Here is a 19634-nt window from a genome sequence, read left to right as displayed (position 1 = left end):
TTAGACAAGCCAGGTGCTTACAAGAGTAAGCACAACTGATGCTGCTCATTCCCAAGGATTTTTTGTTTTAATATGTTTCCTTTGTGTGGAGATGGGGTGGGAGAGTCTCACTATGTAGCCTTGGGTAGCCTAGAACTTGCTGTCAAGACCAGACTGGCCTCAAACTTACCAAGATCTCCTTGCCTCTGTATCCAGAGTGCTGGGATCAATCAAAGGCATACACCACTCCATCCAGACTCCAAGCATTGTTTTTTCATTATTTAAAAGCCGAGGTTGCCAGGCGTTGGTGGCGCACGCCTGTAATCCCAGCACTCTGGGAGGCAGAGGCAGGCGGATTTCTGAGTTCGAGGCCAGCCTGATCTACAGAGTGAGTTCCAGGACAGCCAGGGCTACACAGAGAAATCCTGCCTCGAGAAAACCAAATAAAAAAAAAAAAAAAAAACTTTTAAAAGCCAAGGTGTGGGGTTTGGGGAGGTGGTTCAGTAGAGAAAGCATTTGCTACACAAAAGTGTAAGGACTGGTGATCAATATCTAGAACCCACAAAGATGTCTGGGCAGGAATGGTGGCCGTGATAACCCCAGCTAACATAAAGACAGGGCTAACTGGAGTAAGCTCCTAGCTAGTCTAGTGCATCTGCAAACTCAGGGCTCAGCCGGAAGACCTGGCCTCCGCAAACAAAGCAGAGAGGAAAGGAGGAAGATGGCAGACATCAGCTTTGGTCCTCTGCATGTGCACATGTGCCATATACACACAAACATGCACACACACACACACACACACACACACGCTGAAAACTGCAGTGTAATAAACACAACGGAAAAGGCATAAATCTTAAATGTAGCCTGGTGGGTAACTGTCAACTTACATCAAGAGCTGCAACATTTCTGGGACCCCAGAAGTCCTGGGAGCCCCTCCTCCTGCACAGTGTCCCCTGGTGTCCTTCTTCCACCGACCTTACTTGCTGTTCAGTTTGCCGTGAGTGACTCCATCACTGCCCTCTCCTCTGTGGTTGGCTCCTTTGTTCGTCGCTCGGCCATCAATGCTGTGCACAGCAGCGGTTGGTCTTTTTCATGTCTGAGTAGTATCCCACTGTAGACTGCAGGCTATTTTCTATGATTTACTGTTAGGAACTATTTCAAAGACAGACACTATGAGCATTTGTGTGCTTATGTCCCCCAAAAGACTCTTTTGATGAGTCTAAAAGGCCCTATCTGCTGGGTATATATCTGAGAGTGAAACTGGCAAGTCGTAAGGTTCCTTTGACTTCTGTATATTGCCAAGCATTTTTCTAAGGGGTGACTATCCTGTTTTCAATAACTACACAAGGGAACTAGTTTAAACAGGAACTTCATATTTAATTTTTAAAAGAATATTTTGCTTTTAATCATTGATACTATCTGATCCCCCCCAAGTCCCCATTTTCTTCTCCCTGAACTTCAACATCTCCTCTCCCTCCTCCTCCTCTCCCTCCTCCTCTCCTTCTTCCTCCCCCTCCTACTCCTCTTCCTCTCTCTCATCCTTTCCCTCCTCCTCTCCCTCTATCTCCCTCTCCTTCTCTCCCTCTCTTACTCCTCTCCCTCTCTCTCCTCCTCTCCCTCTCTCTTCATCTTCCTCTTCATCATCATCCACTGAATCCAGCTAATGTTATATGCATAAGCATGGACAACCTACCTGTGACCACACCCCTGAAGAAAAATAACTCCCTCTTCCTCAGGTATCAAATGTCAATAACTCCTCAGCTAGGAATGGGGCCTCATAAATCCCTCCCCGACCCATTCTGAAATTATTGACTGGTTTAACCAGAACTTGTGCTGGTAACCACAGTTGTAGCCAGTTCATAAGTGCAACAGCCATTTCCTGTCCACAGACAGCATTTTGGGACACTCCTCCCTATCTTCTGGCTCTTACAGTCTCTCTGCCCCCTCCCTCTTCTGGAATGTTCTCTGAGTCTTGGGGTTTGAGACAGATGTCTCACTGGGGCTGAGCACCCAATAGTCACTTTTTTCTCGATAGTTTGACTCTATTGATCACTGGTCATTTCAGTTTCTCTGACCAAGGGTAAGCACCACACTAACCTATGGGTTCAAACGTATTAGGGGACAGTTTGACAACATGTCTATTTAGCAAAATGGCAATAGTATACCTCCACTCCAAGGCCTACGATCTCTGCAGCCATGGGAGTTTGGGTAGGTTTGAGATTCTAGGCACAAATTCCCTTCTATGGAGCAGGACTCAAATCCAACCAGAAAATAGCTGGTTACCCCATAGCAACCATGCCCTGTTGTACCCGCGGGCACATCTTGCCCTGGCGGTTGGTATTGTATCATGCAGAGTCCAACACAGTGTAAGTCCACTGGTGACTTTTCTCCCTCCACTGGCCAGAATGTCACCTGTTGATATTATGGCGATCAAAAGGAAAGGAATTTCCAGGTTAATTCCAGTTTTATTTCTGTGTTTGTCACAGCCAAAGTGTGTCATGTCTTCTGTAGCAGGGTCCTACCATCAAGTCACATGGGAGTCAAGAGCAACGGCACCAGACTGAGGAAGAAGTTTCAATTAACTTTTAAGTTTTGTATTTGTTTGGACAAGGTCTTGCTATGTCACTCAGAATAAGACAAAGCTTAACATGTGTCCCAGGATGGTCTTGGATTCATAATCCTCCTGCCTCAGACTTAGGTGGGCATTGCTTGTCATGGATAGAATACTAGTTTGAGAAATAAAAGACAGCAGGGTAAATCTCTTTTTAAAGACTAGCTCCAAGCCAGGCAATGGTGGCTCATGCCTTTAATCCCAGCACTTGGGAGGCAGAGACAGGTGGATTTCTGAGTTCGAGGCCAGCCTGGGCTACAGAGTGAGTTCCAGGACAGCCAGGGCTACACAGAGAAATCCTGTATCGAAAAAACAAGAAAAAAGAAAGACTAACTCCATAATTATCAGTAAAATCAAAACATATAGAACACAATACCTTTGTAAAATCAGATTAATGGAGGAACTAGGAGGGGTTCTGCTTGAATCAGAGAACTCTGAAAATCACCAGCTGTGTGACCTTCAGTAAGTTACTAACCCTCTATGTTCTCTGGTTTCTTTGCATGTTTGTTGGAATAAAAATACTGTCATTCACAGGATTTCCATAAGGATTGATAACATAATTATTGTAAAGCACAATGTGGGCCTGGAATATGAGAATATGGCAAATATTCACCCAGCTTTGGCTATTAATGATATTATTATTTGTGTCAGTCTGAATGATTAATGAGTCACTGTTCTTAAAACATATCTGGTAATTGATTCCCATCCTTATTCTTTGTTCTAACACTGATCAATTCTTAGGAAGTTCTTCCCTCTTTTCTCTGACCCTGGCAGTTTTTCTCTCAAATGGTTGAATATTTTGAATATGGTTTCTAAATTCAATTTGAGGGCGAGTTCAATAGAGTGTTGCTAAGAGAAAATTTACCTAATTTGCTAAAACCAAATTAAGTCCATACATACACAAGGGAGTAAGTTTAGTCCATAAGCAGTTGGTATATATATTATATATAATATATATACATTCTCCTTGCTCCTCATGGACTACAATTTCACTTTTAAGCTTACATTTATACATCCAAACAACGGACACCCACTAAGCGCAGTTTCGAAAGCATCTCCTAACTCATCCATCGGCTCACTCACCCAACCGGTGCCGTAAAACCTTCCTGATTGACTTAACTCAATAGGTTAAAATTTTTTTCTACTTAGCACTAGGTATTTGAACGGCTTTAAAAAATGTCAACTCTTCTTAAGAATGCTGATCTTATTTTGAACTAAATGTTAATACTGCAAGACATGTCATAATGGAATCTGTTCTCCAGGCCAATCCCAGGAGATCTTTCCTTTTCAGTGTGACACTATTCCCTATTGAGCCCTGAGGGAAAATCGTGTCACTGAAACATACAGGTGTGGGCGGGTGTGTTTCAAACACAATCAATGAATTGACATGTTACGAATGGAATGGCCTTGTTTCCTCCACTCCCAGTTTCCCAGCTTGGTCTGTCAATATCTTTACGTTGCAAGTGTATAAGAGAAAGGCGTCCATTCCTTCAAACGTGGCGGTTTTCTGGTCCCCACATGGAGCCTTTGTTCTGTCCTGACGCCTGGGCACAGCCTTCCCACAGTAGGCACTGTAATGTCTGAGACGGCCTCGCAGTTTCCCTGCTCAGTGCTCATTTTGGTATGCCCCCGTCCCCAGCCCCACTGCAAGTTATGCCTTTGCCCTCTTTCCCTGAAGAGTGTGCCATACCCAAGTTCTCCTGTTAAGAACCTTGAGTGAGAGCCCCAGAGAGACGCCCCCTCCCCACTTTGCAAACCAAAAAGCATTGCTCTGAGAACTGTGAAGTGCAATTACATTTCCCATCGTTGTCAGGAAGTGGCAGCCTCCACATTTTTGGCCTCCTCTGTTTGTCGAGGTGTTCGCTTTAGTTCTGGTTGCAGTCTGGCTATCACAGGTAGAGGGCTACACAGGGGACACAGACCTGAGAGGAGCAGAGGTCCCCATACCAGCTCCTTTCTTAACTGAAAAGCCCCACCTTCTTTTGTTTCTTCTTATACTGGTCTTCGGGATGATTCTCATTCTAGCTGGTCCTCAGGAAATACCCGTGAGGAAGCCATCCTTTCAAATCACCTTTCTGCAGACAGGCTTCTGATTGAATTCAAGGCCACATCCGGGGCGTCTGGTTTCTATAGCACAAAGAATTACTGCTCCTGATATAATGTTCTGAGTTCTGAGGCTACTGCTGTCATATTGCATTTTCTGACCATTTTCCAGGAACTTCACCACACCACACCCACACCCACACACCCACCCACCCCCCCCCACACACACACACAGAGAGAGAGAGAGAGAGAGAGAGAGAGAGAGAGAGATTTTTCCAACTCATTAGACTCTATCTTCATGGAACATCCTTATATATTTTATGACCACACATACACCCTGAGAAAAACCAAGCTATCACAGCACCCAAAGCACACAGAGGTGCTCAAAGGAGCTGGATTGAATGAGGTGCTGAGGAGCTCTGGAGTTGGGGATAGAGACAAGGACTATATCTCCAATGTCTTACAAGTCCTTAAAGGGGCAAAGCCAGTGGCAAAGTCAAGCTGGGCAGGTGGTAGCAAGAAGACACACTTCATTGGCGGCGGTGGTGGGCAAATAGTGAGTCCCCGGCTCTGGGTAAAGACAAGGGGACCTGAACCTCCCGGCTCTGGGTAAAGACAGGGGGACCTGAACCTCCCCGGCTCTGGATAAAGACAGGGGTACCTACAAATTGAACCTCAAGTGGGCAGCTGAGTGAAAACGGCTGGAGAGAGAACAAGGGGAAAGAAGGGCGTGAACGATAGAATTAAATTGGCGTGGAGCTTTAGAGGGAAGGTAGAGGCTAGGGGCCATTCTGCACATGTGCAAATAGTTGAACAGAAAAATAGAGAGCTCCTTCGAGGGCCGGTATCTGTGTCAGCAGATAGCCCCAGCATCCTGGCCCCTGGCCTCCGCAGCTCTCTCTTGTTCTCTGAGCAGAACCTGTAGAACTCTGCCCTGGGAGCACCCAGTCTAGCTGAGCAGTATCTCTGGAAGCTTGGCCCCAGACAAAGGATTGAACTCTCAGCTACCCCTGTTCCCTCTGCACTGAGCATTCAGGCTTTGGGGGCGGGGCATTTAATAGAACTCCCAATCCTTGAGATGGGAAGGAATAGGAAGTAGCCCTTTTCTGACTGCAGCTCCATGACCAGACCTGTATCCAAGTACTATCCAGGTGCAATCCTTGAACCGGTGTGAAACCTCAGCAACCCTGACAGCTGCCCATACATTACCATCACTGGTGGAACACTGCCAACCACTCTAGAGATACACACACACACACAAACACTGCACTCACACACACACACCTACACACACATAGCACTCACACTCACACACACCCCCGCGCGCACACACACACACACACACACACACACACACACTGACTTCAGACTAATACATCAGCTTGTCCAGTGGAGACAACCTTTCTGCAATCACCTGCCTGATCTGAAATGTGTGGTGTGCTTTCTCTCTGCACACCACAGCAGTCCTACCTCTAGGGAATCTCCTCCCCAATCTTTCCCTTGCCCATCCCCCTATCTTCCCAGAGAACTCAAAAAGGGTGGTGCTGAGAAACAGAACACACACACACACACACTGAGAGAGAGAGAGAGAGACAGACAGACAAACAGACACAGGGAAACCCCAGAATACCAACAGTTTCAACCCAAAAAGAGCAGTGGACAGTGTGCTTGTTCCAGCGCTGGCAGCCCCCTACCCCCACCCCACCCCCTACCCCCACCCCACCCCGCATCCTGAGAGCCCTCCCTGTTCTCTGACAGCCTCCTTTCAACCCAAGCGGTTTTACCTCCAGCCAGGAGCTGAAAAGCCTCCAGAGCTGGGGCTAGGGGCAAACACCCTGAAAAATCACTTGGCCACCAGGCAAATGCCAAAGGAATCCCAAAGGTACCTTCGGTGGTTTCCACCTTCAGCCCTCAGCCTCCTTCCTTTGTTGTCCCCTGACTTCCCACCCAACCCCCAAAATTCACCGAGTCCTGTTCAAATTGATTGTTTTATTGACAGTTTACATACAGAAGCATTTAGAAAAGGACGTGGGCTCCGGGGTCAACTCCGCCCCGGGCCACCCACGCTTGTGCTGCACTTCGCCCAGAGCCAGAGCCAGAGCCAGAGCCTTGGTCCAGACGCCTGAAACCCCACCCCCTGACGTTTTCCTAAAAGAACTAAAACCTGACCCCACCCGAGTCCCCTCGCGGCTCCCGCCCTCTCCCTCCCTCCTTCCTCATCCACCTGCCCGCCCGCTCCCATCCCCCCACCCCCGCCGCCGCCCCATCCCCCTACACTACACCGTCACACTTTACAGGACACAGAAGTCTATAGCCCACGCTCGGCGGGGACTACACGCTGGGCAAACTCTATTTTCCTGGAGGGAGGGGCGACGCAGGGAACTAGGGTGTCCCTCCCCGATTTCCCATCCCACTGCTGCCTCGCTCAGGTCTGAGGCAGGCCCGCTCGAGAGATGGTGAGATGCGCCTGGAGAGTTACAGCTCTCTGCGCGCCCAGCACGCTCCTGCCGGGCTCTGGACCCCATGGAGTTGCAAGAGCCGCTGTGGCTTGCACCAACCTCTGGCATCTGCAAGACATTGACAACGAAACTGGCCCTGGAACCAAGGCGGCACCCTGTGAGCAAAAGGGTGCGCAGTCCTGGGGCGCTTGAAATTAGGAGAGAGCCGGAAGAAAACATTCCGACGCTCACACTTGATACACTCACACCCAATCTCCCAGAAGGTGGGAAGGGATAATAGCACCAGACCCAGAAATGTCGCTGTTTTTTTTAAAAACAACGAAAATAAGAAAATCAGTGCGCTGAGTTGAAAGGCCTACCAGGACCCCAGTTTGGCTCCAACTAGACAGAAATGGGATGGGGGTAGGGATGGGGAAACGCGCGGATTTGGATCATCATAAGAAAGGAGCGTTTAGGGTAAAAATTGGCGGGCTTCTGGCACATGCAACCTTGAAAAGGCAGAGTGGGATAAAGGTGAGAGCCACAGCTCCACGCTGGGGACCTGTCCTGGGGATCCCGGGCAAATACAGGACCAACCCCATTATTATCACCAGCTGTGGCCATTGACTGGCGTGGCGCATTCCCCTGGCCTCCAAGTTCCACCGGATGGGGTGCGCGATGGGTTTCGCGGATCGTCGTGGTGGAATGGAAGGCGTAGACGGTTTCTCGCCGCCCATGGGTGGTGTCTTAAAGGAGGTAGGAGCCTGACTCTGTGCTTCGGGTGGGGGTGGGGATTCAAGCCCGCCAAGAGAATGACCAATGAATTCGGCCCACTCCTAGAAATCCCTAGTAGTAACCCCTGGGGAGGGCTAAGGAGGCAGAGTAACTGAAGGCTTGGGGGTGGGGCGGGGTCCCGCGAGGGTGGTAAAGTCCTGCCATCCCTAGGCTACGAGGTACCCAAGGTGGAGGTGGGCAGGCCAGCCGTGCTGGGGGCTCAGCCCGCTGTCTGCCTGTAGTTGCCGTTAATCTCCTGGGCGATGTTGACTGCTTCTGCCCCCAGGGGCAGCCGATCGCTGTACTCAGAGCCAGCCTCGAACTCCTCTTGGTTGGCCTTGGACTGAGACTCCACCAATGAGCAACCCGCCAGGCTTTCCTCTCTCTGAAGGTCCCCGCTTGGGTCCCCCTGCTCCACGTCTTCATCTAGGCCTTCCTCCGGGACCTCCTCTGGCTCCTCACCTCCGGCCTCGCCACGGGCAGGGTAGCTTTTCTCAGACTCAAGGTAGGAGGCACGCGGGTCGAAATCGGCTGCGATGCGTTTCTCCATAGGGTCCGGAGCCTGTGGCCGCAGGATTAACCGATAGGGTTTGCCCGGATGTTTGGCCAGCAGATGGCAGCAGGCGGCACCCAGCAGGGGCACGGTGGCCAGCACCAGGAGAAAAACGCTCACGGTCACGATAACTAGCAGGGATGGCAGTTCTTTCTTGGTGGAAAACACCACTTGCACGTGGCACGCCTCGCCCGCCAGTGCCAGGCATACGGAGTAGTTGGTGCCAGGCCGGAGGCCGCGAAACCAGTAGGCATTGACCCCCTCCTCCACTCGTGACCACTGAACTGCTGTGCCACCCCCCGCAGGACATAGATAGAGTAGGCGCAGTGGCCGCCTCCCGGGCCGCCGCGCTCCACTAGCACCATCTGGCCCAGGGCCCCAGCGAGCAGCAAGAGGCGTCAGCTGCACCCGAGCCTCTCGCTCTGCTACATCCAGCGCGATGACGCCCAACTCAAAAACGTGAGGCTTGAGATCTGAGCTCTGGTTGAATGCATGGTTAGACACATAGCGAGAGGGGTCCCCATGGCCACAGTGCTTCTCCCCCATCGGATCTGCAGAGATCTGACCGCCCGTCTGGTCTCCTTCATCTGTCTCCTCCAGCTCTGCCTCGATTTCCCCGGGGACACTGACTCGAGCCAGACCTTGGCCTTTAGTTTTGCCTTCAGGTTTGAAGGGCAGGACGCTGTTGCTGCGGCCCTTAGTGGTGGCTTTGCGCTCAGAGGTCGGGACCTGCGCATCAGGTTCTTCCCCTGTTCCAGGAGCATGTTTTGGCGGCCCCGCTGCAGCCACCGTTACCCGTAAGGACGTTGAGTTGGTGCCCAGCTCATTGTGTGCACGACAAGTGTAGATGCCTGCCTCCTTGGCACTCAGGAGGGGCACCAACAGAGAGCCATTTGCTAGGGCCAAGAAGCGCGGGGTGGCTGGAGGCGCTGGCCAAGCAGGTGCTGGAGTCGGGGTTGGCGCTTCAGTCTGCGTAGGCAGGTCCTCATCTCCATCACCCTCCCCATCCTCCTTATCTCCTCCATCTTCTTCCGTGCTGAGAACCGGTGGCACTAAGACTACAGTGCCGCCAGGGATCTGAAGTTGCCATTGCAGGCGGGGTGTAGGGTGGCCTTCAGCGACGCAGTGTAACATGAAAGCCAAGCCTGCGCGCAGAGGGGTGCCAGGCGCCTCAGGCGACGGCTCTGCGCTCAGACGCACGCTGGGCGGTGCGCAGGGCAGGGCGGGCAGGCGGTGCACTGGCACGCCCTGCAGCTCAGGAGGTGAGGCGCACGCTATAGAATCCGGCTCCGGTAAGGAGACCCGGGTGCTCGCCGCCCAAGCCTGCAGCCACACGAGACCACAGCTGCAGTGGAAGGGGTTGTGATAGAGTTGCAGGTGAGAGAGCGCACTTAGTGCGTCGAACGTGCCAGGCTCCAGGGTACGCAGCCGGTTGTTGTTAATGCGCAGAGAGCGCAGGTCCGGGAGCGCGCCGAGTGCATCCCGGGGCAGGGAGCCCAGGCGGTTGTGGTTCATTTTCAGCAGTTGCAGTGCGCTCAAGTTACGAAGGTCGCTCCAAGGGAAGTTGGATATGAGGTTGTGACTTAGGTCGAGGTTCTTGAGCTGACTCAGCACTGCCAATGCCCCTGACTCTACAGTACGCACCTCACTGTGAGCCAGCCACAGCGAAGTGACCTGCGTGACGTTGACGAAGGCCCCCCGCCTTAGCACGGTAATCTTGTTGGCAGACAGACTAAGCGTGGTCACGTTGGCTGGCAGTCCTTCTGGGACCTCGCGCAGCTCCTTGTAGGCACAGTCTGCAAACTGGTGGGCGTATTTGTCAACGCAGGCGCAAGGCTCGGGACACGCTCTGGCCACTCCTAGCAAAGTCCAGGCCAAACACAGGGCTCCGAAGGGCCCCATCATGGCTCCTGCAGAGGGAAGTCAAGGTGAGGGGGGAGACGGTCACTTATGCCACACCTCTCTCCCTTCCCTAACAGACTCTCCCTCCTAAACCTATGTAAGCTCCAGACACCTTGGGTACTGGATGGAGCCCAGTGAAAGCCTGCAGACTCAGTGGAGGCTTGCTTTTCAGAAACTGTCGTGTTTCTCCAGAGGGCATGGGACATCCTTCTCCTGGCCCCCAGCTATCCCCTCAACCGGAGCTGCTCCCTCCAAAGCAATGGGCCCCACATGGACCCTTCTTTCTCTATCTTCATTTAACTCGGTGGTTAAATGGAGGTGCGGAAAGATTTTCGTTCATGAGTAACTGTCTTCTTTGGAATCCTTTGTCCCACGCACAGCACTCGCACACACTTCCTTACAAGCAACAACAGAGCAAACAAAAACTCAGGCATCTCCCTGCTGCCTCCCACTACAAGGCACCGAGACTGTGGCAGGAGGCTCGCTATGAGTTATATAGACACAAAAACACGGGCACCCAGACATCTACACAATGTACCCTGGGGACCTCATTGTTCCCTCCACTCAGTGCAGCTTGGCCACAGTGTTCTTCACCGGGAAGCAAAGCACTTTCCTGTGTACAGTGAGAACAGACAGGCACAAGGACACAAGTCCTCATGTGAACCAACCCACACTCAGAGACATGGGTGCCACACCGCCCTCCTCTGTGACCGAACCCCTAGCTGATAAGCAACATGGAGAACTTGTGAGGTGTGGTGTGGGGACCTAGGCAGCCTCCACCCACTTATGCCTTCTCGCCTCCCTACCCTGGGCTGCAGCTCCCCTCACGGGAGAGTCACATCTGCTCAACCATTCCATCTGAGAAGAAAATTCTGCCCCCCTCCCCGCCCCCACTAGAGCAGGCATGTTGTGGAGACAGTCACTAAGGCTTCCTCTTTGGATTCACAGAGCTCAGGTGAATCTCTTTGCCCTCGGGTTTTTAGGGGACAGTCTCTAGCTAAAAATCCTGGAGACAATCCAAGGTTCTATACCTCTCTCTAGAGCCCCAAGATGCCTGAGTGCCTCCCCTGTCTCTAGATATACAAATACATCAACACAGACTCCCTGTCCCAACTTGAGGCTCCTGTCAGTCTTGGAAGAACCTCTCCTACACCCTGTCTTTGACATTAGTGGGTCCCCCTTCTTGCTTTTGCTCCTAAGGGAGGCACCTCCCTTCCCTGTTCCTCCCAGATAGCCACCCAACCCTGGCTAGGCTGGACCGACCTTTTGGGCTGGGGTTGTGGGGTCCTTCCACTGCTTACCTGCTGCCCTCTGATTGCAGTGCGTCCTCTTCAGTCTGAGAGCTCTTCTCCAGACTCAGGCGACAGTCTGAGGGAGCTTCTGGCATCTGTTGCTGTGGCAGTGGGGAGAAAGGGGTAGTACATTGAAAGAACTCCCCTTGGCCCTGAAGTCCTACTTCAATTTTTTCCTTTCTTATCTGTTCGCCCTACTTCTCGATGACTGCAGGTTTGAGAGCTGTCGCGCGCCCCCGGGCTCGGCGGGAACGCGCACAGTCTCCCACCTCGTGCTGCGTTTACATTTGTTAAAGCCATAGAGATCCTCTGCTCATCCCAGGCTGAGACCTGTCGGTTCCAAGGGGCTCCATATGCCCATAGCCCTCGGCTCCACCCTTCCCAGCCCACCGTACCCCTATAATCCATTTTCTATTTCTCCCAACATTTACACATTCGATGACATTGTCACTATTCCTCGTTATGCTTCCAAACCCCTCCCCAACACACCACACACACACACACACACACACGCACACGCACACGCGCACACGCACACACACACACACACACACACTCACCCTCTCCACATGACCTTCACAGGTTACAACTACCCATCAACACGTAATAATCGTGTCAACGCGCCAAGTTCTCTCTACCTTCACACACATTTTCACAAGCACACCTTCACTCCAACACTCACCGTTGTCTTTTGCGCGCACGCACACAAATACCCACGCTCACTCACCTTCACGCGCCCGTCCCGCCAGCGCCCGCGAGCTTTGCTTCTAATTGAATGCGAGCTCTTCTACGTCCCGCAACACGTGAGACAAACCATCTTTGAGGAATTTGGGAGAAAGAAAAGCAGAGGACTGGAGGGGCGTGTCTTTGCCTTTAAACACTTTTTTTTTTCTCCCCAAAGCAAGCAGTGGCGCAAAAAGCCTTTCAGCGGGACCTGCTGAACGGCGCGCGCTGCCTGGCTCTTCCGGACCCTTTCCCTCCTGCGGGCTGCTAGCCTCCCCCTCCCCGAAGCCTCGTTCAACACGATGCATAATTGATAGTGTTAGCAGAACGCCTCACCCTCTCTGTCATTTTTTTGCCTGGATCTGGGCAGATACAAATCCTAGTTTCCCTCCACCCCCAATCACCGCCAGACTAACTCGCCAGATGAGTAGGCGCAGCCTGCAGGGTGCGCGGAGAGGAGACGCCCACCTCCCCAGCCCATTGCAGACCCTGCTCAGCCTCTTTTGCCTGAACTCCACACTCAGGTCTTTTGTGGCAAAACCAGTGCGTGCACTCCACTGCCGGTGGTGTACCTAGTGCTTACAGTGGTGTGGGTGTCTTTTGAGCTCACCCAAGTGTCTCACTCTGCCCTTGTTTGCTGCAGGCTAACAGGGCACTGAGGTTGTCACTGATAGTGGTGACAGGGACCAGGAGTGCTGTGGACTAGGGACTTAGGACTCCTGAGCATTTCCTGCACCTCCCACTCCTCAGTATCCTCTCAGCATCTCTAGCAAGCATGCCATCAACCCCTGCATGCTCACACACACACACACACACACACACACACTGTTAAAGCCACCACCCTGCCATCTCACACCCTCAAGTAACAGCTGGCCTCAACAAACTGGGGACTCACTGTTCTCTTTGGCAAACCCTGGACATTTCTTTTAGCGACAAGCAGGAGGATTTCAAGGGATGTCTAGGCATTTGAGTAAAATGCATCATCTCACTCCCCCGCCTATGGCATCCCAGGAGACAGCTGCTAGCCAGACTGGTAAGGGGGCACAGGTTTGAGATACATGTGGAGTCCCCTCCTCCTTCTCTTTCATATACACTGTAATACCGGGGTGCCTGTGGTCTCCCAGCCCTCTTCAGAGTCAGCCTTCTGGCTTGGTTGGATGGCAGAGTGTTTAGGGCCTCTGCAGAGATCAATACCCTGATCTGAGTGTTAAGCATTTTAATGAGCTGGGGAGGGGGGCGCAGAGAGATCCTGGAAGAAACTGCATCTAAAGAGACCACCCGGCAGGGGTTCTGAGGCTCCTTTGTAAATTAAATATGAACACACTGTTGTGTGCACGATTTGGTCCCTCCCTCTTTCCTACTCCTGCTGCTGGGACCCCCACAAGCTCAGCCAAGTTCGGAATCTAAAACTTCATCACACCTGCTCGTGCCTGAAAACAACACAGACCGACCCAGGAAGCGGGTGCTTGAGCGGTCCAGGGAAGATGTCTTTGAGAAGGGAGGAGAGATGATAACTCTGACTCCTCCCTGCCTGGAATCCTGCACGTCTGAGACCATCCAGCGCAAGGCTCTAACCTGGGCCGAGGCCTCAGAGGTTTGGAACAGCGGCCCGATACCGACTTCTTTGTCTGCAAAGCAAGAGGAATGCCTTGTCGTCGTATTGTTCACGTTCTAGCATCCTGGGGGGGGGGGGGTGCCTTGCAGCAGAAGAGGGCGTGGCAGCAGAGCGACTAAGACTCGGTGCTCTGGGATGGAGAGTCCTGAGGACTTCCCTGGTGGGGGAGAGAAAGACGAAAGGCGTGGGCGTGGACACCCACTCACCCCATTTTCACTTCTAGTCAGCTCTTTTTTGAGTTTCGAGGGACGCAAGTCTGCTGAGGGATAACTTAGGAGGAGCAAAGGGCCGAGGGCTGGAAGGAAGTGGGCTCACGAGCGTTCTCGGACCGCGTGGACGTGCAGGCGTGTCTCGGGTAAGCTCTCCCAATTCTTCCCCAAAGAGGCCAAGGCCAGGGGACTCCCTGTGGAGAAGGCGGTTCCAGCATCTACAGAATAGTTTAAGGGCGTGGCGACCACGCTGGCTGGGGTACTGATTCCCGTGGACCCCGGCTTCCCACCTACTCTCCCTAAAAATGCTTCTGTTGCCCGAATTTGCACCAGGGAGAAGACATCCCTTACCCCTTCTTCAACCCTGCAGAACCAACCTAGTGCCGGTCCAGACAAGGCTAGCCGGAGTCGCCTCTAGCAGCGTCCGCAGGGTCTCGGGTAGCAGCTGCAATTCCAGATTCAACCACTGAGCTCTGCTAGAAAGACGGCAGAGCAGAGCCCTGGCGCCGCCCAGAATTGCCGTCGATTGCTTTTACTGTTAATAATACAGTTACCAAGGGGAGGAGAGCCCGGCGTAGAAACACTTCCCGCCTCCTACCCCTGCCCTACGTCTCTGATCTTTAAAGGAACACGTGTTTAATCAGGTGAGTGTAGTAAAAGTGGGGAAAAAGAGCGACAGAAAGTTGCCAAGGTCGAAAACAGAGGGCTCCCGATTCAGAATCTGTTCAGTTCAGGGACAACCTGTTACCAAGCTGCAGTCCTGACTCTAGACAGACGCAGAGGCCAAGAGCCCCTGCATTGTTTTGTGCATTGACCTCCACAAACTTCAACCTTGAGGTCCCAGATAGTCCAGGTGGTGGGAGCGCTGAAATCGAAGGCTCGACCGACTTGCTCCCCGCACTAGGTCTGCAGAGATCTGGGGTTCAACCCTGGTCCCCGCGCGCCCCCTGCTGGATGCTGCCTGCAGACTGCAGAGCCAAGGCCTTGACCTTGAAGGAATGGTGCGAGAGCGCCTGAGCACCAAAGCGAGCTCTGTCTGGGGCTTTGGGTGCTGTTGGGAAATGCTTAACTAAAATCCTCGAGTTTTCTCTCGGTGTGCCCAGCCTGCGCCCCCCTGAAAACCTAACCGGCCCTCCTTACTCTAATGGGTTTGGCCAGTTTGTAGTCCACTGGGTTCCCAGTGCCCAGAATCCAACAGTGCATCATTCTCCTGCGAGTTAACCAACCGGTGAGCTTAGGTGCATTGGCAAGAGAGCTTCCATCATTCCTCCTTGACCCTGACTGGGAGCGCCTTCTCTTGCAGGCCTGTCCCTGCCTCTCACTACTTTGCCAGAGTCCCCTAAAGAGCCTCTGAACCAACAAAGGAAACTTATTGGCCTTAAGCCTGGCCAGAGCAGGGGAAGAAAACTGAAGGAATAGCTGTTTGACTAAAGGCTTAGGACAGGTAACATGTGCCCAATTCTTCAGCAACTGCTCAGTCATGTGCCCTTGTATTTTAATGTGGCACGTGGGTGATCTGATGGGCTTGCCAAGGGTGTGGGAAGAGCTTCCAAGAACAAGATAGCCTGGCATCAGCAGCCTGCTCAGGAGACCTTCCCTCCAGCTGCCCTACATCCAGAAGCTCTGGAACACACTGCCTCACAATGCCTGCAAGTTACGTTATCACACACACACACACACACACACACACACACACATTTCTACTTTCCTTTCCTAATTTCTATGAGAAAGGTCCCTCTCCAGAGAAGCCAGACCCTGTTTCTACACCATCACTTCTCTTCCCAACACCAGACTCTATCACACACCAGCCATAGGGCCCTGGCTTAACCTCTCTGCATCTTTAGGAAATAAAGGACAGAGGCTACAGAGATGGGTCCAGCGGTTAAGAGCACTGCCTGCCCTTTCAGCAGATCTGGGTTGGACTCCCAGCACCCACGTGACAGCTCCCGATCTGTAACTATAGTTCCAGAGGAGCCAACATTCGTTCTGGCCTCCCCAGGCATCAGGTGGAAGTGGTACCCAGACACATCCATGCAGCCTTTCACTCCTCCTCATAAAATAAAAATCAGTAAATCTTTAGAACAAATACGAATGAGAGGATTTCCTCGTGAGGATTAAATGAGTCAAGACACTGTAAAGCACGCAGTCTGTGGTACTTGGTGCTTAGTGAAGCACACTGTCTCGCCAACTGCTGGATAGAATCAGCCACTGTTGTCGTCTTAAAGATGTGGGTCTCGATAGGATGAACACGCTGGCACATGCATTCCTGGTGCTTATGACCCGCTTATCCCACAGGGGGAAGAGCTTGGCTTTGCCCCTAGACATCTTTCTTCACCACCTGTCCCCTTTGTAACGAGTAGGGATTACCCGTTATTATTTGTACAGTTTTTTTGGTTTCATATCCCCAGCAGATTGTGATGCATGTGGCCGCCACCAGTGTGCCTGCCTGGGAAGTGAGATTTGCCGCTACAGCATTGGCAGAAGGTTTTTAATTAAAACCGCATTCTCTTTAAGTATTTATTGAGCTCTGGGACTTTAATTATTTTTCTAAAGAAAAACAAAAGCAAGCCTACATTTGTGTGTGAGAAGACTGTTGATTTCTGAGGAAAACAGCAACCTGTGGCAGGTAGCTGGAGGCAATGCGGGGGGGGGGGGTTCTGGAGTGGGTCACATGAAGCCTGACATTATTAACGAACCCAGGTCTAGCCCACGACCTTCCTTCCAGGACTTTCATTAAATTAGCCTAAGATGCTGGTGTTGCCATAAAAATTAACGATGGCTCTTCTGGCTGTAGCTCATGTGCTTTGTCTCGGTGTGTATTTGTATTGGTGGTTCTGGGGACTCCTTGGAAGGCACAGTGCCCTTCATGCAACGTGCCCCACTCCACAACGCAGGCCGGCTCCCCAAGGAGAGGGCCTGGAGTGGCCAGGCTCCCCATGGCAGGACTCAGTGTGATCAAGAGTAGGGAAAGGTAGGAGGGTGATGGAGGAGGTGGTGATGGTCCAGCAGTTAATAGAGGCATTTTTAATGTGCTAGATGGCCTGGCCTCAGGAGCCACACGATGGAAGGACAGGATACATTCCTGTAAGTTGTCCCCTAGCCTCTCCATACATTAGTGACTACCGTGTACACCCACATCTACACAGAAATTAAAAATCTTAAAGAGTTTAAGGGCTGAAAAGATGACGCAGAGGTTAAGAGTAGGATCTGAGGGGGCTGATGAGATGGCTCGGCGGTTGAGAACACCAACTACTCTTCCAAAGGTCCTGAGTTCAAATCCCAGCAACCACATGGTGGCTCACAAACATCTGTAATGAGATCTAATCCCCCTTTCTGGCATGTCCAAAGACAGCTACAGTGTACTTACATATAATAAATAAATATTTTTTTTTTAAAAAGAGTAGGATCTGAGTTCAATTCCCAGTACCCACATTGGAGAGTTCATAACCAACCACATATAATTCCAGCTCCAGGGAGATCCGATAGTTTTGGGCTCTTCGGGGTGCTGTGACTCACATGCACAATCCCACACACAGACACATAAGCATACATGTAATTGAGATAGATCTTCTTTTTTTTAAAGCTTTGTTTTATTTAGTTTATGTATACGAGTACATACAGATGGTTGTGAGCCATCGTGTGGTTGCTGGGAATTGAACTCAGGACTTCTGCTTGTTATGGCCCCGCTCTCTCCAGCCCCCAGATTTATTGATTATTATATGTAAGTACAATGTCACTGTCCTCAGACACACCAGAAGAAGGCATCAGATCTCATTAACAGATGGTTGTGAGCCACCACATGGTTGCTGGGATTTGAACTCAGGATCTCTGGAAGAGCAGTCAGTACTCTTAACTGCTGAGCCATCTCTCCAGCCCCCAAGATAGATCTTCTTATAAGATAGATTTTCTTAAAGAGAAATCAGGAGCAGGATGATGCTGGGGTATCATGCAAGATGCATTTGCCAATGGTAAAAGTCCCACCTTAAAGGGTAGAGACCAGTAACCTTGTCTTGCCAAGCAGGCTGCAGGGCTGGTGGACTCTGTGCCTCTGCCGCATCAGCAGCCCCTGGTCCCTTTCTCATTTCTTACCCTTAATAGGATGGCTGGCTGTGCTCACTGAGGCTGTTAGAGGATTTTGACAGCAGCACAGACAAGTGCCCACCAGACCAGTGCTCGGTTTCTGGAGCTGTAGGTTGTGACATCACGTGGGGTTGTATAGCCAGATGTGTGAGTTATGAAAACTTTGGTAACAGTAAAAGGTTTCTGAATGAACAGTGAGTGATCAAAGTTAATTCAGAATAGATCTATACTAGAAGAGGTGTTTCTAGCAGTGCTTGCTCGTGTTGTAGCTTGCAACATCACTACAGGTTTGTATCCTCTGAATACACACCATGAACACATGTGCAGACCATCATGACACCCAAGGAGAACAAAAGCCCCCAGAAACACCTCCATTCACATTGAGGGCTGTTTTATGTCATGGACGACAGGGGTTTTACTGTCCAAACAAAGTTTCCTGCTTTTATAGAAGCATACTCCTTTAATCAGGGAGACAGGGACAATATTTTTCTATAGTCACTCCCCAGTGCATAAGTATCAAATTACTATATCTTTGAATTGTGTCTAATTAGACTGTTTGATTTCTACAGTTGCTGTTCAAATTCCTAACTTGAATGGTATTTTAAAACATGCTAAGTAGGGGCTGGAGAGATGGCTCAGCAGGTAAGAGGATGCCCTCTTGTGGTGCATCTGAAGACAGCTACAGTGTGCTCATATACATGAAATAAATAAGTAAATCTTAAAAATAATATCCTAAATGAATTTTAGCTTGGGATTAAAACAGCTCCTCTAACAATTTGGAAAAATGTCCCTGAAAATACTTCTGCCACTAGTATTGTATATTTATGCAAAGTGACGTTCTCAGCATTAGTCATAAATCAAAGTGACACTTAACTCTGAAAAACACTGAAGATGTTTTATTATCTGCAGTGTTAAATATTCAGCTAAGATTTAACTTTTTATGTGAAAATAAATAGGTACGCACATCTCATCTGAATGAAAGTTAGTTTGCTTCCATCTTTAATAATTATGTGTGTGGGGGGGTGCATTGTTTTAAAATAAATTTCTTTCTGGAGCTACCAGAATGATGTTTTGTTGTACATATATCATGACTAGAAAGTTTCAGAAGCCTTGGGTTAGTGGATAGAAGACCAGTTTTCTATCCTAAAGCCATGCTTTTCTTTGGATTATATTGCACACAGAAGTTTAGGATTCCCCATCTCTAAAACAATCCTGACCTAGGAGATGGGATGATCAATTTAGAATAATCTAGTCTTGAGTCAATCCCAAATTTCCCCACAAGCAGGATCCCCTTTCATTAGACAAGCTGGGGATTTGCATCTTCAAAGAAAGCTAAGATGAGGTCAGAATAAATCAAAGTGTCTGCCCAGAATGAGCTAGAGTCAGTATATACATGGAGATGAGGCTGGTCTGGC

The 19634-nt window shown here is 50.8% G+C and overlaps 1 protein-coding gene across 1 annotated transcript; it reads right to left on the bottom strand.

The window, feature by feature from the left end:
* Positions 1 to 6910: 6910 nt before the first annotated feature.
* On the bottom strand, positions 6911 to 10303 carry Islr2 (immunoglobulin superfamily containing leucine rich repeat 2). The gene has a single exon (XM_052189469.1). The coding sequence runs from the start codon at positions 10301 to 10303 to the stop codon at positions 8066 to 8068; it is 2238 nt and encodes a 745-aa protein (XP_052045429.1). The 3' UTR covers positions 6911 to 8065.
* Positions 10304 to 19634: the final 9331 nt, after the last annotated feature.

This window comes from Apodemus sylvaticus, chromosome 7 (genome assembly GCF_947179515.1).
Source record: "Apodemus sylvaticus chromosome 7, mApoSyl1.1, whole genome shotgun sequence".
NCBI lineage: Eukaryota > Metazoa > Chordata > Mammalia > Rodentia > Muridae > Apodemus > Apodemus sylvaticus.
This window is presented reverse-complemented; position numbering and strand designations above follow the sequence as displayed.